The 16,948-nt window shown below is 36.4% G+C and overlaps 1 protein-coding gene across 1 annotated transcript in view; it reads right to left on the reverse strand.

The window, feature by feature from the left end:
• Nucleotides 1-471: 471 nt before the first annotated feature.
• Nucleotides 472-16,948, reverse strand: part of ELP2 (elongator acetyltransferase complex subunit 2) — a 35,382-nt gene continuing 18,905 nt past the window's right edge. The window contains exons 13-22 of the mRNA XM_015619235.2: nt 14,105-14,293; nt 11,971-12,040; nt 10,321-10,416; nt 10,146-10,203; nt 6,481-6,553; nt 5,896-6,082; nt 4,178-4,299; nt 3,539-3,681; nt 2,885-2,998; nt 472-1,912 (exon numbers count right to left, since the gene is read on the reverse strand). Of these exons, the coding sequence (XP_015474721.1) occupies nt 1,756-1,912; nt 2,885-2,998; nt 3,539-3,681; nt 4,178-4,299; nt 5,896-6,082; nt 6,481-6,553; nt 10,146-10,203; nt 10,321-10,416; nt 11,971-12,040; nt 14,105-14,293 (1,209 nt within the window). The 3' untranslated portion in view covers nt 472-1,755. The remainder of the gene's footprint in view (nt 1,913-2,884; nt 2,999-3,538; nt 3,682-4,177; nt 4,300-5,895; nt 6,083-6,480; nt 6,554-10,145; nt 10,204-10,320; nt 10,417-11,970; nt 12,041-14,104; nt 14,294-16,948) is intronic.

Consider the following 16,948-nt stretch of genomic DNA (forward strand, 5'->3'; position numbering starts at 1 on the left):
AAATTAGAAGTGTCTATTATAAACATTTAGTCTTAGGAGACCAACAGACTAATCTGGTACATGAAAAGCTGGAACAATGAATGTGATTGAGTCACCAAATCCCAGGGGTAACGGACTGGATTACTAAATCCTCTAGTAGCTGATGCTTGTTTAATGACAGCATTTCACAAAATAAAAGAGAGGGACGACTAATAGGATGTTTCATTGCCACCTATACCCAGAAGTGGCCACATAACAAGATATACTACTATTGGAAAGAATTGTATAGTATTATCATCAAATTTTAAGATACAAGATTGCAATTGTGACACAGAATAAAGTCCCACTTTCGGCAGCTTTTAGAAACCTCATGAGTGATAAGTTATGTCTTTCTCTTGCCAGGATACAGTTGCTTAAAAATTTCCAGACAAGTGAAATACTTTAGTTTGAATACCAAAGCATTCGTGTACAGAAAGCACTGGGTACCACAAGTAAAATGTAGCAAATAATCTTTATTAGTAAATAATTTTTTTTATTCTCCTGTCCCCATTTTAAAGATTTTTTTTTTTTAAATGGCTGAAAATGAAGAGCTAAAATGCAAAACCTTTCAAGCCATAAACACTTTCAAGGCATAAACCATAATTACTCTGAAAAAAATATAGCCCACTCTGAAAGAGCTGCACTCTTAATCTAAATATCCAACATAGCAAAAAGTTAAACACAATTCCAGTTACCTCTGCACTGTCATTTACAGCTACCAAGTAGTTCTGGAGTAACAATAATTTCATTCTCAAAATTTAACTAATTTCTAAATTAGACTTTGGAACCAGATACAGACCTGCTGACGTGAAGTGCTGAAGTACTCTCAGTCTATTAACACTCTATTTAAATTACACTGTGGGACAACTAAGTTTACTTGTTCTCACCAGAGCAAAGAGGGAGCCCTCAAAAGTTAGGAGGAGCCTAAAGGCATTGTAAGGAATGGCTGCCTCCTTTAGCTCCTGCCTAGTGATAAGCTTTTCCAGTCCAAAACTGGAGGATAGCCCTCCAAGAGTCTCAGGGGTGGCTCTTCTATGACACCCTGATTAGAGGGGGCTCACAGGGGAGACACCCAAAGATTTAAGTCATCTGTGAGTTCAGCTTTAAGCCCCACCTGACCAAGAAGCACGAGTTCAACCTTGCACAGCAGAATAAAGGAATAAAATCAAGCAGGCCTGTTCCAAGCATCTGAACACAAACTACTCCTTCTGAAGCCAGGTGGCCTCAGACTTGGACCAGGGCTGTAATACACATTCGAAGGCAATCAAAGAAAGCTTCATGTTTAACTCTGATCTCTGGCTGCACATTGTGTGTGTGCTTGGCAGCACTGGCAGGCCCACCAACAGTAAAGTTTAATAGAAGGAGGAATTAAAAAAAATAATTCAGTACTCCAGGTAGAACCTCAAACACAGAAGAAGCCAAGTAGCAGCAGCTTCCCACCTAGCCCTCAAGTCACAGCAAACAAAGCTCTCTCATTTATCCTCCCATGCCCCACCCCACCTCCCACCCATCAGTTCCAGGATATTCACCAAACAAAGCATATACTTCATATTCCCAGAAATGCAGGATTAGAAAAATATTTGACATTTCCAACTTCCACCAAAGTTACTTTAGTATGGTACATGTCAGATATTTTACTTTCCACAGCAGAAAACAGAAAATTCAATAATCAAAGTGGCTAAAAGTTGAAATAAAATGCTGTGAATCTGTTTGGCACAAACAGGCCTGCTGTCTTTGCTAAAGAGCAAATCTGTTGACATTGAATATTTTAACACAGTGATCGGCTCCACAACTTGCAAGCTGTAACCACTTGCTGCTGTTCTCATCATTATGTCCAGCTCTGCCTGCATGATGTCTCCAACATAAGCGTTTCACAGCAAGAGCATGACTTTGGCTGCAAGAAAAAGAAATCCATACGTAACTGCACAATGTTAAACACAGTTGGGCATGTGAGTGTAAACGTCAACATTCATGCAATTAGTACTCTTCAGTTAACACTACCAACCGAGGAAAAACTGACTTGTGACAACCAGCAGGTATTAAGCTCTTATTAAACAGGGTCATTAACACTAATGACGTTTTATCCTCTCACTCATCAATAATTCAAACAGCTATTGATTTTCAGTTTTACCACATTAAGCTGGAGGTTGAGCATCTCAGTTACTTAGATATGACAGATTTCTGGCTTTTAGCCTGCGATTTCCTGTTATCTGGTGTCTCTTTCCCATTCACTGCAAGTCAAGACAGGCCAGAATCACCATCAGCTTCCATTTCTGTTACTCTCAATGCCAATGTGTGATAGAAGAACACAGGGGAGTGCTTCAAGTGAAACATTCCAAGTCTCTCCACAAAGTCTCTCTAGCTGTCACCGCAGCAATCTCACATAGAGTTTGTCATTACTTTAGTTTTTTTTGTAGAAGCTGCTCTCAAAAGCTTGCTGTCATTCACTCCAGAATGTTTGCTGATGTACATAGACAATGACCCTTTCCACTCTCTCTTCAGTGTTTTCTATCATCATATTTATGACTAAAGGGAAAACTTTTCTCTAAGTAGGGTCAACAAAAGGTAATACTTCTTAAAGCATTTGCATTGCATGAAGTATTTTGGGGTTTAAGCCCGCTCTGGTTTTTGTTCGTATTTGTTGGGAGGTTTTTTTAATACATCTAAATAACCAATATTTTTACTTCTGGGTTTTGCTTTAAGATATCTTTAGAATTTCAGGGATCAAACTTTTCCTAAAAGGATAACAATTTTTGGTGTAGAAATAAACTAGATTAATATATTTTATACTATAAGAACAGAACTCCAGCACCACTAGTCTGAAGAATAACATTTCATTGCTCCTAACTCACTTCAAAAGACATACCTGTTATCTATCTCAACAGTTGTGGTCCAGTCAGCCAGTGTTGGTTCTTTCCCACTTTGCTTCCATGTGTACAAGATAATCTTCCCATTCTCTAAGCCTACTGCAACAATGTATCTATCAAGAGAATAATTACATTAATTTCATTAGAAATTACAGTAGACAGCTCAGTGAGGTCAGTTCTAATGCAGAACAGAAAGAACTAGCAGTCAAGCACTGTTGTTGCACCTTGCCCTTTAAATCTTTAAATTTCCTTTTCCATGAAAAAAATTAATACATCACAGCTGCTTCACAAAAAACCCAAAAAAAACAGCAAAGCAGAAACCTGCTACATATATTTGGTTAGGGAAAAATAACAAGGTTATCACGACATCAGATTAGTCAATATTGTTGGAAGAATTAATGTCTTTGGGTGTCATAATGTGTCTCTCCCCTCTCCCACTTTCATTTTCTCATTACACTGCTTGGAGAAGTCACCATATACCTGAAAGGTGGCTAGGAGAGAAAAAAAAGTAAGGTCATTCTGTTAAAGAATGGTCAAAACAATTGACAGGTAGATTTTGGGAGCTGTTTAGCCACAGGAAACTAGTTGAGTTAAAGGGATAAATACTTATTTCAGACTAAACACAAAATGAGATTACAAAAAAACAGCAATACCTTTCATCAGGAGTAAGCACACGGCTGATACCAACAGCAGTCACAGAATCCCCAGCATCCAGAACTGTTGAACAAGGCTTGATTGAATCCAGCTCATTCCCTTCAGAAATCACTGAGACATCACACTGGCCCCAGATAATGACCTGTAAGAAAAAGAGTACTCTGTGAACTTCCACTTTAATCTTCTTGTAAATGCACATATGAAAACATAAGGAATAACTTAATTAAAATAATTCCAGGGCACAGTGGATGACCCTAAAAATGGGAAAAAAAAATCTCTACCTACAAAGATTCAACTTTGTAGGCAGACCGTCTGATTTCATTAAAGTTACTGACAACAAAACCAGATTCTGTTATGAAAGTTAAAGAAAAACTTGAGACCCATAGAATTATGCGACATATGCTTGTCTTACTGCATGAAAAAACCAAGGGAGAATGTCCAACTGGCAGCCCACAGTCTTGTATATACATATTCAAGCACTTTATTTAGCTTATGAAAGTATCACTGATTTCTGTGTTAATACATGCAATAAGATTTTTGTGTATATATAAAATAGGGGCTCATTAGAACACAGTGTTTGTTATTCTAAAAGACATTTAGAATAACTCTGCTTCCTAAATTCCTTTAACGTTAATTACCTTTTTGTCCCGACTACCAGTAATAAAATACTTGCTGTCTGGTGTCCAATCACAGGACCAAATGATTCGACTGTGAACAGCTGTATTTTTGTCTGTGTATGCACAGCAAGTGAAGATTGGTCCTGGAATAAAACAAGTAGAGTAAAAGCCTTGTTTCAATACTTTACCTATTAAAAGTGATTGTTACTCTTACTTAACTCTATGTCAGAACTGCAAGAATACTTGGACATTATTCCACTCTCTTTAAAGCAACTAGGAATACTTTGGCCGACACAAATATTTTTTGACCAGCATTTACCACAGCAATAACTAGCACCTGTTCAAGACCATATCAGTAAGCCCTTATAACCCTAAAACAGTAGGAACAGTTCAATCTTTTAAATGCATTTCTTTTTCAGAAGAGTTTAAGTCCAAGTATAACATCTTCAGGTTATTTCCATCAAGTTTTTTTAAGAACATTGACTTCAGAGGTTTTTGAATAGTGCAACATTTACCATGTGTTCACATTTCCCCAGTAATTTCACTAAAGCTCCCATTTACCAGTAAAGCCACAACTGCTCAAATCATAATGGCCCAGTTGTAAAGATAAACATGTTCCCAAAGAGACAAGCTTGTATTTCAGCATGTATACAATCAGGCACTAAATCTGATCAGCAGATCAGTAAATGGGAATGCTTTTCCTGAGTAGAAAAGGTGGTCATTTTGGAGCATAGACTTTGAATAACCACTTCTTGGGATGCCAATAGCAGCAGTTTTGCTTTACACTGATAATGATGTTATTTGTAGACAGAAGGGTCATTGACGAACAGATGAAAAGAGGATTTCCTCTACTTGCTATGAGTATTCATGATCCTTATCCTGAAACATTGTGTAACTACTGTGGACAGTATGCCAGGCTTTAGAATAGGAGTCTGAATAGAAAAGAAATTCAAGCCAGGATACAACTGGACACTGTCTGAAGGGGCCAAAACTCACTGCCAAGTCTCTAGGAACATTCTATAGAGCCCAGCAGTGTTTATATGCTATTAAGCCAAGAGTGCAATGATAATCGCTTTCAGCACAAGCATCTGTTCTAGGATTCTATTAAAGTATTCAATAGCAATCTCCTCATGATTTCACAAGCCTCAAAGTCTTAATGAGGAAGTCAACTGAATCCTTACTATCAGCTCATTTTCCAGACATAGCCAGTCCAAGTCAAATTAATCAATTGCGCAGGATTATCAGAAAGCCACACCAAAGACAGAGATTAATCCTGTCAGGAGTCTCAAAGTGTCATGCCATGCAAGCAGGGACAAGGCAGCCCATGCTGGATATGGGTGCAGCCCTGAACCTTCTGGCTATGCCTGCACAGAACTCTGTGATGAAGGCTCTCCTTGACAGAATGCCAATCTGAAGTTCAGCCTGTATACTTAATTTCAGCAAGTCAAATGTACAATCACATGCAGAAGGCATGAGGACAACAGACTTCATTACATCCATCAATTAAACACCATCTAAAGCCTGATTATATTCTTCCCTGCATTATAATTTCCTATCTTTTCACACATTAATTGCATTTCTTAAATCCACAAGAGCTCACAACACTAATAATTCTTCAAAGTTGTAAGCAAAATGTCCATTAAAATATTTTATCAATTCTCTTCCAAGTATTTTGCAGCCAAAAATACTGAACAAACTGCCAAGTCTACAAATGTGTATATCCACTTCATGTATCTTACCTGACTCTGAGGAATCTTGTTTCCTCCACAGTGACCAATTCCTGTCTCTAGAAACAGCTAGTAGAAAGCTGTCATCAGGAGAAAATGCCAGCTGAGTAACAGTCAGATTGTGAAAAGACAAACTCTGCAGTTTCTTCCAAGAAGTAGTGCTCCATAAAATAATTGCTGCATGTTCTTTTTTGGAAGCCTGTATGGATGGAAAAAAATATCAGTGCGAATTAACGAGAGCAAGTACAAAAGTCACACATTTCAAAGCACTAAGATATTAGACAGCTTTTTTTAAGGCTTGCAATTAAATAAGACACAGCTTTCCTCTGGGAAGTTTCAACATTGTTTCCCTACTTTCCTCTAATGCTGACAATAAATCAGTAAGAAAACATTTCAGACCTATATTGGTTAGAAGTTACTAATATCATCAAATGAATCATACACAATTTAGGAATAATAACTTACTGGAAACCCACCCTCACCTTTGCAAGGCAACTGCCACTTATACAAAATCTTTCACATTTTGTAAAACAAGATACTTCAGCCCTAGAAATTGGATAGCTGTTTTCACTAGGTGGTGCTAGAAACTTTTCTTACCTTACATGCTGAGGCAATTACAGTGTTTGAATTATTGCAAGCAACACAAAAAATTTCATATCCATGTCCATATCTGAAACAGATGTGAAAACAAATTTAACACATCACAGTCATTTCTGCAGTATGTATCAAAGTTGTGATACCAATTTAAATCCCTTTTCCAAAACAAAAGGCACCTGTCAGGAACTTCTCACCACTGTTTCAGTATTACATCTCAAATAATTTGTTTAGCATTCAGTTTAAACTCCTGCACAAATTCTTCCATTAGAAACTGGCTATAGAAAAATCTCTCCAGCCCATTCCATAGTCCTAAAGCATCAGCACTGCAGTTACCTGTACATTACCCTAATGACTAACAAAGCAGATTAAAGCAGCATTTAATGTATCCTTATTTTTTTAAAAAGCAATTTTAACACTCCCAATAAAAATCATAAGCCACATATCTGAAAACCACTGAAGAAATAGGCCACTTCACATGCAGTGAAAGGATACCTAGTCTGTAAAATACTGCTAGATTTCTGAACTAAAGGACAAGTATCATTTTGGAAAAGGAAAATACCTCTGTAAAACCCCCAAAATTTCTAGCCTTCTCCAGAAATACATTTTTTAATCAGTTTTTGCATGAGCTCTGCTGAAATCCAAGCTGACATATGCAGACCAGTGTTTAACTAATAAGGAGAAATTCCATACAGACTAACATAAATTAAAATCACTCACAAGAAAGATTGCAAGTAAAGTAGAATTGGAAATGCAATCTAGAAACAGTAGACAAGAATCAGCTCAATACCAGCTGGGTGGGGTGGTTTCCTATTATTTTCCTAGTTCTGAAGAGATGGGCAGTTCTCTTAAATTTCTTTGGTCAGGGTCTGATGTTCATGAGATTTCACTTGCAGCCAGAACAGCCATCTACTTAATGACAAGTTACTGTCTGGAACTGTTGAACCGAGCCCGAAGCATCGTCGCTGGGCATATCCCATCAACAGACTGCCAAAGCCACGCCTGAAGACTGGAAATGCACTGGCTTTCATGAAATGTAACTGTGCCTGGACCATTTAACAGGGAGAGGGGGACTGGTGTGTACCCCTAATGGAAATGTTAAGTTGTGAATTTCCTTATAATGATGAAGGTACTACTGCATATCTTACTCTTAATTTGCCAACAGCATGTGTTTTATCATAATGCTTACTTTTAAAGCACATTCCTGGAGACTGTTTTGTAGTGAAAACCACTGCAAGCCAATTTTCTAAAATTAAAAAATATTTATTGCATCAAAAGAATAAATTTCCTAAAATTCAATGATGGGAAAATAACCTGTGAAACAAATCCTCAGTTGTTTTGGTTTTAGTAGTATTGAAGAGCAGTTGATAGACAAATTTCAAACTTCTGCATGTAATGCTTCTTTTGCTAAATAACAGTGCCAAAATGTAACCATTCTTATTAAATAAACAGAAAACATAAAATATTGTCTCTTTTAAAGTTACATCAGCAAGACTATCCTAGGTCAGACCAGCAGCTGTATAGCCCATTGCTGTCTCCAGTAAAGAGAATTAAGCTACTGGAAACAGGAGATGCTGTCTCAAAACACCATCTATGAGCCTTGACAACATAAGAGCTACAATACAGTCCCATCCTCTGATAAACAAAATCTGATTTCTTCACTATGTAGTACACCACCAAATAAAGGTTCACAATGGAGAGAAGCAACTGCATGAATGAATAATGAAATTATATTTTCAACCACAGACAATTTTGCCTCAGCACTGTACAATTCATAGCATTTTTTTAATGCACAGGTAGAGTGACTGGACTTTCAAGCATCCAGACAAATGAATACCGTAATTTGCTAGTGTCAAAAAGGATCTCTTCCAACTTCCAAGTGTATTACAAGAAATGTACATACATATAAACATATACATTTATGTCAACACTCAACATGCTGCATATGAACTTTCTATGATAATTTTCCAAGGCGATAAAAATTAGCATATTCTCACAAGATTTACCATATTTTTAAAGTTATTATATTATGTAAAAAATTCAGCAAGTTCTTCATACTAAAACCTCCTCAAGCAAACACTTTGCAAAACCCAACACTAATCCTTCAAAATTTGGTGTCAATTTAGAGCTAGGAACACACAAATGTCAATGACAAACAAGCTATTTTTAGCAAGTCAGTGCCTCACACTGTTCTTCTGCTGCTATGGCAACTTGAAATCTACATTATGTGATTTCATGTTACTTCTTTCAGGATTACTCTGAGCAAAAAATCTGAAAGTCTATGAATGCTTTACATCTTGTTGCTCTTGCATAAAATAATCTATATCATTAGCTGTGTTTCTAAAAACAGAAAAAATTGCTCAGATAAAAGTCATCTGAAGACTGTCATAAAATGGAGTTATTTTAATGAATGCAGGATATAAAGGCAGATAAGCAGTACTCCCATAGCAGAGTATAAAATATTAATGTCCCACTAGACTTTGTGGAATGTCAAAGGCAAATGAAGAATTTTGGCCTTGGCTCCTTTTCACTATTTAAACATCCCTTATCAATCTACTTATGTGAGTGCATTAGCAGCCATAGAATGCATAGACAAAACAGTTAAAGTAACAGTTAGAAATTACAAAATGTAATGGTTGATTATACGGTTTAACATCCACTGGCTTTCCTCCTAAAATCATTTAGTACAAACACAGTAACAGAGCTAAAAAGCATTCAAAGCAGATTTGCTGCCCAGTTGAAGGCAAAGATGCTATCCCACAGAACTTCCCCCTTGGTCAACTGAAAACAAGCTGCATAGTGTTTTCCCAAAACTTTTTATTTCCTCCCTCACAAAACTGATAATGTATAGAAGTAGCTGTAACCATCAGCAAAGGCTCAATATTCTTGTTCCACTCTGAGATCCCTTTCAGGAGATTCACATGAATAAACCCACAAGAGATTGAGATCATTCAATTTCTTTGTGCTATACTTTGAAGACTGACACTAAAACTTTGAAGATTGTAAAAGTATAGCCTCATGTTACTGGGATCCTTAGGGAACAAATCAGGTGACAAAATTCATGTGAAAATTGTTGTTAATTTCCAAAAAGGAAGAAAACACAGCTGCAGAATTCTAAAACCCTGCAACCTCAAAACAATTATCATGACCACATAAATCCATTATCTTTGCAACTGACAACCACTCTGTCAGCATTCAATACCCAAACTGGGTACGTAACCGTCTTACTCAACATTTATCACTTTGCTCTACCACTAGACACACATCCTGGTTTGGCTGCTGCTTCCTTACAACTCTGACAGGCATTAGGGGCAAGCTCCTCCATTGATGCCTCAGCCTCTACTTCCATACCACATCTGCAAGCCTGTGCCATGAAGTGGAACATAGCAGAAAACTCCTTACACAGAGAGACTTTTGTTATAGAAGAGGTTTTAAGGAGAAACAACCAAGTAAAATAAAATTGTGACACATCAGTTCTAACTGCCATTTTTTTCACTGTTTACTAATTTATGTGTATAGATAATTTATTTATTTTACAAGCAATACAGCACACACAAAATCAAATGACATAGCAAAATAGGAAGAGTTACAAGACCAGGCTACATTAACATGTTGCAACAGCTTTCTGGAAATTTTGTAAAATCAAGAAAAGGAAAAATAAAACTTACAACTTCTGAATTTCAGGCCATAAGGTATTCTGCAGCAAGTGATCCTCTGGTGGAGGTTCTAAAAAAAGATTTGTACAATTCAAATTTGATTTTTTTAAATCAGCTAAAAAATGCTCTAGGTTTATAGCCAATGAACCTCATTCTCTGTTTCCTACAACAGAAATTATTCTCATACCTGTAAGGATCAAGGGTTGAAAATAAATCTCTGGATACTGATTCGAAATGGTATTAAATGATTCCTCATCCTCATCTGGTTGAATATCCATATCTCCTATTAAAGTAAGGACTTCATTAGCTAAAGAACATACTTGAAAAGAGGGAAAATATAAGGACTTATTATACAAGTAAAAAACACCTACATTTTTTACAAATAATTGAAACTAGGTTTCTCTGCTTGCAGAGTTAAAATAATATAAATACTAGAAGCTAATTATTCTAATGCATATGAGAAGATTTTTTTAAAATAATAATCTAACCTTCATTTTAACACTGACCTCTCTCCATCAGCACAATCTTTTAGAGATTGCTAAAAAGAATTCCGCTGAGCAAAGCAGTCATCAGAGTTCAACCTGTGTTTCCCCCATGTTAAATCTTTCCTTCTGTATTTGAAAAAGTTTAAGACAAAAATCTCTGATACAAGCGATGAGCTCCTAAATTTGATGTAGATCACTAAGTGAAAATCCATATCTGAGCAAGTGTATCTATAACTTGCAAACTTCTGCACATCTGAGGGCTCAGTCCTTAGCTTTAGGCAAAAGTACCAGAGGTAACCAAAACTAGTTAATTTTAAGTTAAAATTCAACTCCGTCCTTCATTGTAAAGTTATTAAGGAAAAGGTACAGAGATGGGGAACAGCTCCTCTCAGACAGAATCTACCTTTTTGCCAAATATACATCTCAAGCACAGCAGTTTCAAAAAGAAAATTCAGAAAAAGCTATCTTCTCATTCATCCCATCTTTGCTCTCTTTGAAAATTAAATGAGCAACATTCATCTGAGACCACTATCTGATCATGGCTCACCATGAAGATTCCTCTGCAGAGTAAGTGAGAACATGTCTGCAGTGTTTTACCCTAAGCCATCAATGTTGACAGCCCCACATGAGCAGTGGTGGATGATGCAGGAAAGTTCTATTCATGGTGCTGCTTCTGGTTGGACCATATGAAATCAATGCAAATTCATTATTCTGTGTGTGGCAATAATGTAGAAGGAAGTTTTGTTCCCGTTCATTGGAAGAACTCATGAGAAAGCAGGGGAAACAATCTTTGCCAAAATATATCTCACAAGTTATTTGAAGTACAACAAAGTTGGTTTTTCTCTCACAAATGATTTAGGAAAACTTGGCTTATTGCCATTGAAGACCCTGGAGACAAAGCTTATTAAAATGTTTCCTTTTGTAGATCATACCTTCTGAAAAGCTTTAAACAGAGAAAAAACAGGTCTGCCCTAATTTGTACATTCCACTATAGTGCATTTTTACCAGAGACTTTATGGAAAACCAGACCTCTAGTCTCATTCCCAGTCTCAGGAAAATACTTTTTATCATTCTAGGGAGATGTCTGTCCCTCCTTCCTTGCTCCCCCACAACATAATCTCTGCTGCCTCTCCAAGATATTAGTTACTGTTGCCTAACTAATTCTGCCTTACTTGTGTTTTTACTTTTAAGCACCATGTTTAGGTGCTAGCAAAGAAATAAACACTTTGATTTCTAGATTCTGAACTTGCTACAGTTGAGCCTACACTTATAGACCTAATATGTACATTAAAACAATCCCTTAAATAGTTTCCACATGAAACACCACAACCATCATTTCTCACTAGCAATACCTTCAAAAACAGCTTTATTGGATAATCCCAAAGCTGGCACAGTTGCACCTTCTGGAAGGTCAGATGACTCCTGAATTAAAGAAAAAGAATAAAGGTTACACACAGATTGTCACATAGGTTTGGATTTCAGAGGCCACAGCTTAAGGAATCCCTGAGAGTTTCTAGAGTTACTTTCCTAGAGAAGTGAAGGGAGCACTTTGAAAATCTCTTGTCCAGAACATACCCTGGACAAAACAAAAACCAGTACTCTGGAAGGAAGGAAGGAAAAAAAAAACCAAAAACAAAAATAATGCTTTTCTAAGGCCCTAGCTCAAGGATTTTCTTCAATGCTAATTGCAGGTTTTCTTCCACAATTATATTCATTCTAGCACATACATGACAATTAATCTATTAACTGAGAGCACTGCAGTTTTTAACACAATAGAACTGGGAAATCGTTGTTCTGAAGTGAAATAATAAAGCAGCATTTTGAAAAAGAGAACAGAGGGTGACTGCCTGTGACCACGACTTGAAACACAACTCAGTAAATAGTACAGAGATGTGTCTGGAATACGTGTCTGTTTAAAGGAGCACAAGGGAAAGACAAATCAGACAGAAAATAGCTCTATAATGGTAAAGGGAAAAGAGAAAAAATTTAGAAAGGGTAAGTGAACTTGGGGTCCTTTGTGTAGAGATAAAAAAAATATTTAATAGCTGTAAACTCACTTCCTTATGGTATCATAAAAGTTGAAAGAAAGACTGTTTTACAGAATCAAATCTATATTTTAGGTGACAGCTTAAAATTTATTTAAATGTTCATAATTAGATGAGAAAATGTATCAGAGACCCAGACAAGCATAAGGCCTCTAAAACAAAAATTGGTTCCTCATTACAACCCAAAGTATAATACAATCCCATGGATTTGAACTGAATATAAACCTATTCAACCCTTTTTGAATATAAAGCTGTTTTTTGGTTTCAGGTACTTTTTTGGAGAAGGCATTTAAGCCAAATTAAAAAAAAAGCTTCCCCACTTCAGTGATAAAAAGCTTTCTCAGAAAACAATTTTAAGAAAGCTATTTAAAAACAGCTGTATAATTAGAGCTCATAAAGCCTTCCTCTTTAACCAAAGTCCATCTGAAACACTTTGTGATATGAATCAAAAAACAGCACTCAGAGGAAGAGTCAATAAAAAAAGTCTATATAAAGTGAATGACATCTGCTCAGCCTTATAAAAGCACAATGTTATTTGTACAATCATCATTAATGCAAATGCTTACAAAGTCTTATGGAATTAAAGCACTAAACAGCTACTTACATAACTTCCTTCCATTGACAATGATTCTATTTCTATTCCAGATATTTCAATTGTTAAATTAAATGGAAAGGCTAATCCATCTCTGAGAAACTGCACAGAAAACCCTGCTTTTGAATGAGATATCCAAAGAGCACGCAAAGCACTGTACAGAGGCAACTATCTTGAATGAGATCTGTTCTACAAGATGCAGCCAAAATTAGAATTAGACCTTAATGCAAATGGGGAGCAAAGAAAGGATAGCAACACAGGACAGTTGACATACCCACAAATAAGAATTGGAATGTAAAGGCCTCAAGAAGATTTCCAATGCCAAGAGGACATAAAGTATGAACAAGTACATATTTATAAATATTTGTGTGTAAGAAGTAAAAATAGTGCCAAAAGCTTTATGCTATTTCCAAGCATGCAGTTACAAAAAGAAAATAGTAATACCAACACATAACCACACAACAATAATTAGATCTAGGCAAGACTACAACACTCCTAAATTAAGGGGAAACACTTTAACAGGTTTTGTTGTTTGCTTGATCCCCAAGTGCATACAGCAGTCTACCTTGGTTTGAGTTACTTAAAATGTACTGACACTCTTTTTAATCTTCTGACACAAGGTCTTGTTTGGTTACAAATAGCATCTGTTTCATATGACAACACCATAAAAATATATATGGAACAACACACATGGAAGCAAGCAAAAGGGAAAGGGAAAATAAGGTTATGGTTTCAGTATGACCAAAAGAATTTTTACGAAGTTTAGTGCAACCTGCCATTTTCTGAAGCACTAACTTATTTCACATCTAAGAGGGTTCTCTTCATTTAGCATTGCTTCAGCATACTTACATGGGAGCAGAGCTTCTCCATTGGGATACCAGTGATGTTACTGAAATTCTCTATAAAATTCTTGGGAGCACGAAAAACTCGAAGTACTTTTTCATCTGCTCCTGACACAAACTCAAACCGGCCAATCATTGCCAGGCAGCGCAGGTCATATCCATGTACTTGAGGCCTGGCAATTTCATGCCAGGTTACCTAAAAATAAGCAGACATACAGGTAAAACACAATTCTTAAACAGAGCAGCAGTTCAACTAAAAGTTGAAAAAAAGCACCACTACTTGCTGAATTTATTAACATAAAGCAAAGGTAGGCACAACCTTCTGATGCACATAACACTGGTGCTCATGTACCTCGGTTGAATCCTCTTCTTCCACCAAACCATTCCTGTAATTAGCAAACTGTGTCCCTGCACAGATGTGTTTAAGGCACTTACTGTGACTTCTTTATGCTAGACAGTCAGGAATAGGACATAATTTGCCTAAGCAAAAAGAGGTTTGTATCCTACTACTTTCAAGACTGTAGGTAAGAAAGGTAGTGATAATTATCTTGCTTCCTTCATCTTTCTTTCACAAAGAACAGCAGCACTGCTGCCAGTAGGCTACAGGTTTCTACTTCCCTCTTTTCTTTAAATACTTGATTTAGGTGAAACCATTTAATAGAAGCTTTGCAAAAAACTGACAAATGCATAATAGATTCTTGAAAAAAAAAAAAAATCCGGAAAATCTGGGTAATTGTAAGAGTGTTTTCTTTTTTCCTGCTTTCCTAAAATATTCTATCCACTCTTCAAGTGTTAATCCAAGTAAACAAGAATTAACAGTTAACCAAAACAGAAACAAGATAGTTTTACAGTCATATTAAATAAAGAATATTAGCAAAAAAGATATTGAATTATTTTAATTACTTTTCTAAAAATCTGACTTACTCTACACATAAGAAAAATGACTCTTCAAAAAAAAAACACATTTATTTTCTAGCAAATGCGTTTTCATGAAGAGATTTTTCCTAGGCATCATTTGCTACTTCACCCAGATGATACTTCAGTTGGAAAAATCCAGTGTGTACTTCTGAGTTAATAGCTAGCAGAACCAGAATCAATTGAAATAACTTAAGACTACTTCAGTATTCCAGTGCCTGTAGCCAAGACAATATAAGCAAATGAATATGAATATATATAAGCATATATATATGAATATATATGCTTATATTCATATGAATATAAGCAAAAGCATTATATTGCCTTTAAACTGTACATGCCACCCGAAAAATTCAACTGAGTTTTGAATGTTGAAGTTTCTGACAGGGCCTGAATGGGAATTTGAGACATCCTACAAAACCTCATGATTTCACAAGGCCTGATTATTTTTCAGTGAGGAAAAAAACATTCATTCTTTAAAAAAAAGTTAAAATCAAACAGTGCAACAAAGCCCTCTTACCCTTTGCTGGGTACATCTTTGCATACAGTACAACACATAGCAAGAATGAAAAAAACACAAAAAATTCAAACTGCAAAGAGAGGGTTGTATAAGTCATGCAATAAGCTTCTAGAAAAATCAGGATGCAAATTTGCATGACAAATTGAAGCTGATAGTTATCCCTCTTTTCTAATATTTTGATATCAGAACTGAGGCTTTAAGAAAGGATGCTTATTTGCATTCAACACTTAGTTTCCTTTTAATAGGGAAAAAATTAATATTGAGCTGTAATACTAACTTTCCATAAATATCTGAACTGAATCCATTGTGCCTTGTTAAGACAAACTTCCAATGTCACCTGTTGTAATTTTTCAGATGCTAAACTCAGTGATAAAGAAACTAAGACATTTTAAAAGCCTGTTATCCAAGTTCATGAGCAGCAGAACTAAAAACCTTCCCAGGGTTCAGAAGTCCTGAATAAACCTCTACAAATGACCCATTTCTATTCCAACTCTCCACTCCACACATCCAAAAATGATACTAAGGCTTTCTCCCACACCTCAGGCAGCAGCAAATATTTAAACTACTTAGATTTACACCTGGGCAAATAAGCTGTGTCAGAACAGGAAGGCAAAGTATAAGAATTCAGTTCATGCCAAATTTCGATATGGAGACCGCAATCATTCTGCTAAATCAGTTGATTCAAAAGTTTTGGGGCAAGCTGTGCAGGTAAATCATACAAAGATCAATTCTTTCTTAAAGATAGGATTAAAATTTAGCAAGCAGCATACATAATAAAAAGTGGTACTTCAGTAGGTCACAGAGAAAGTGATATTGACAACTTTTGAATGCTGACAACTTACACCACATGCTAGTCCTGAACTTTGTTTCAGTATATTTAATGTACCCTCCTGAGTGAAGATTAGGATAAAAACCAGGGAAGGAAACTGGAAATGTCCTTCCTACAACACAAGGCAAAGCATAGCTCTTGAGCTTGAATTACCACCACTCCTGTGTGGCCTGGAAGAAGGAAACCAAAGAACTGATGCCAAATTCACTCTCTCAAAAACATCAGACCTCTTGTGCTGGTCTACACTACAGAAGCTTTGATGAGATGGCTATAATAGCTTCCCCCAATCGATGGCACAGGGCCTTACATGACTACAGTCTAGTTTCTGCCAGTTTCCTGAATGGAACATTGGTACTGTTCTGCCAGAAAAGGTTGTATTTGTGGAGGAGGAAAATGCACGAGGAACAAGAAACAGGAACTTCAATTCCTATACAGACTTCCCCCCAACCCAGTGCAGGAGGAGTGAGCAAACCACTGTGTGGTCCTTAGTTGCTGGCTGGGGGTAAAAGCAGGACAGGTACCAGCTACACTCATGCAGTTCAGATAATCATTCTAGTAAAAGAAAGTCATTAACAAATTAATGTTAA

This window comes from Parus major, chromosome 2, assembly GCF_001522545.3.
Source record: "Parus major isolate Abel chromosome 2, Parus_major1.1, whole genome shotgun sequence".
In the NCBI taxonomy this organism is placed as follows: Eukaryota; Metazoa; Chordata; class Aves; order Passeriformes; family Paridae; genus Parus; species Parus major.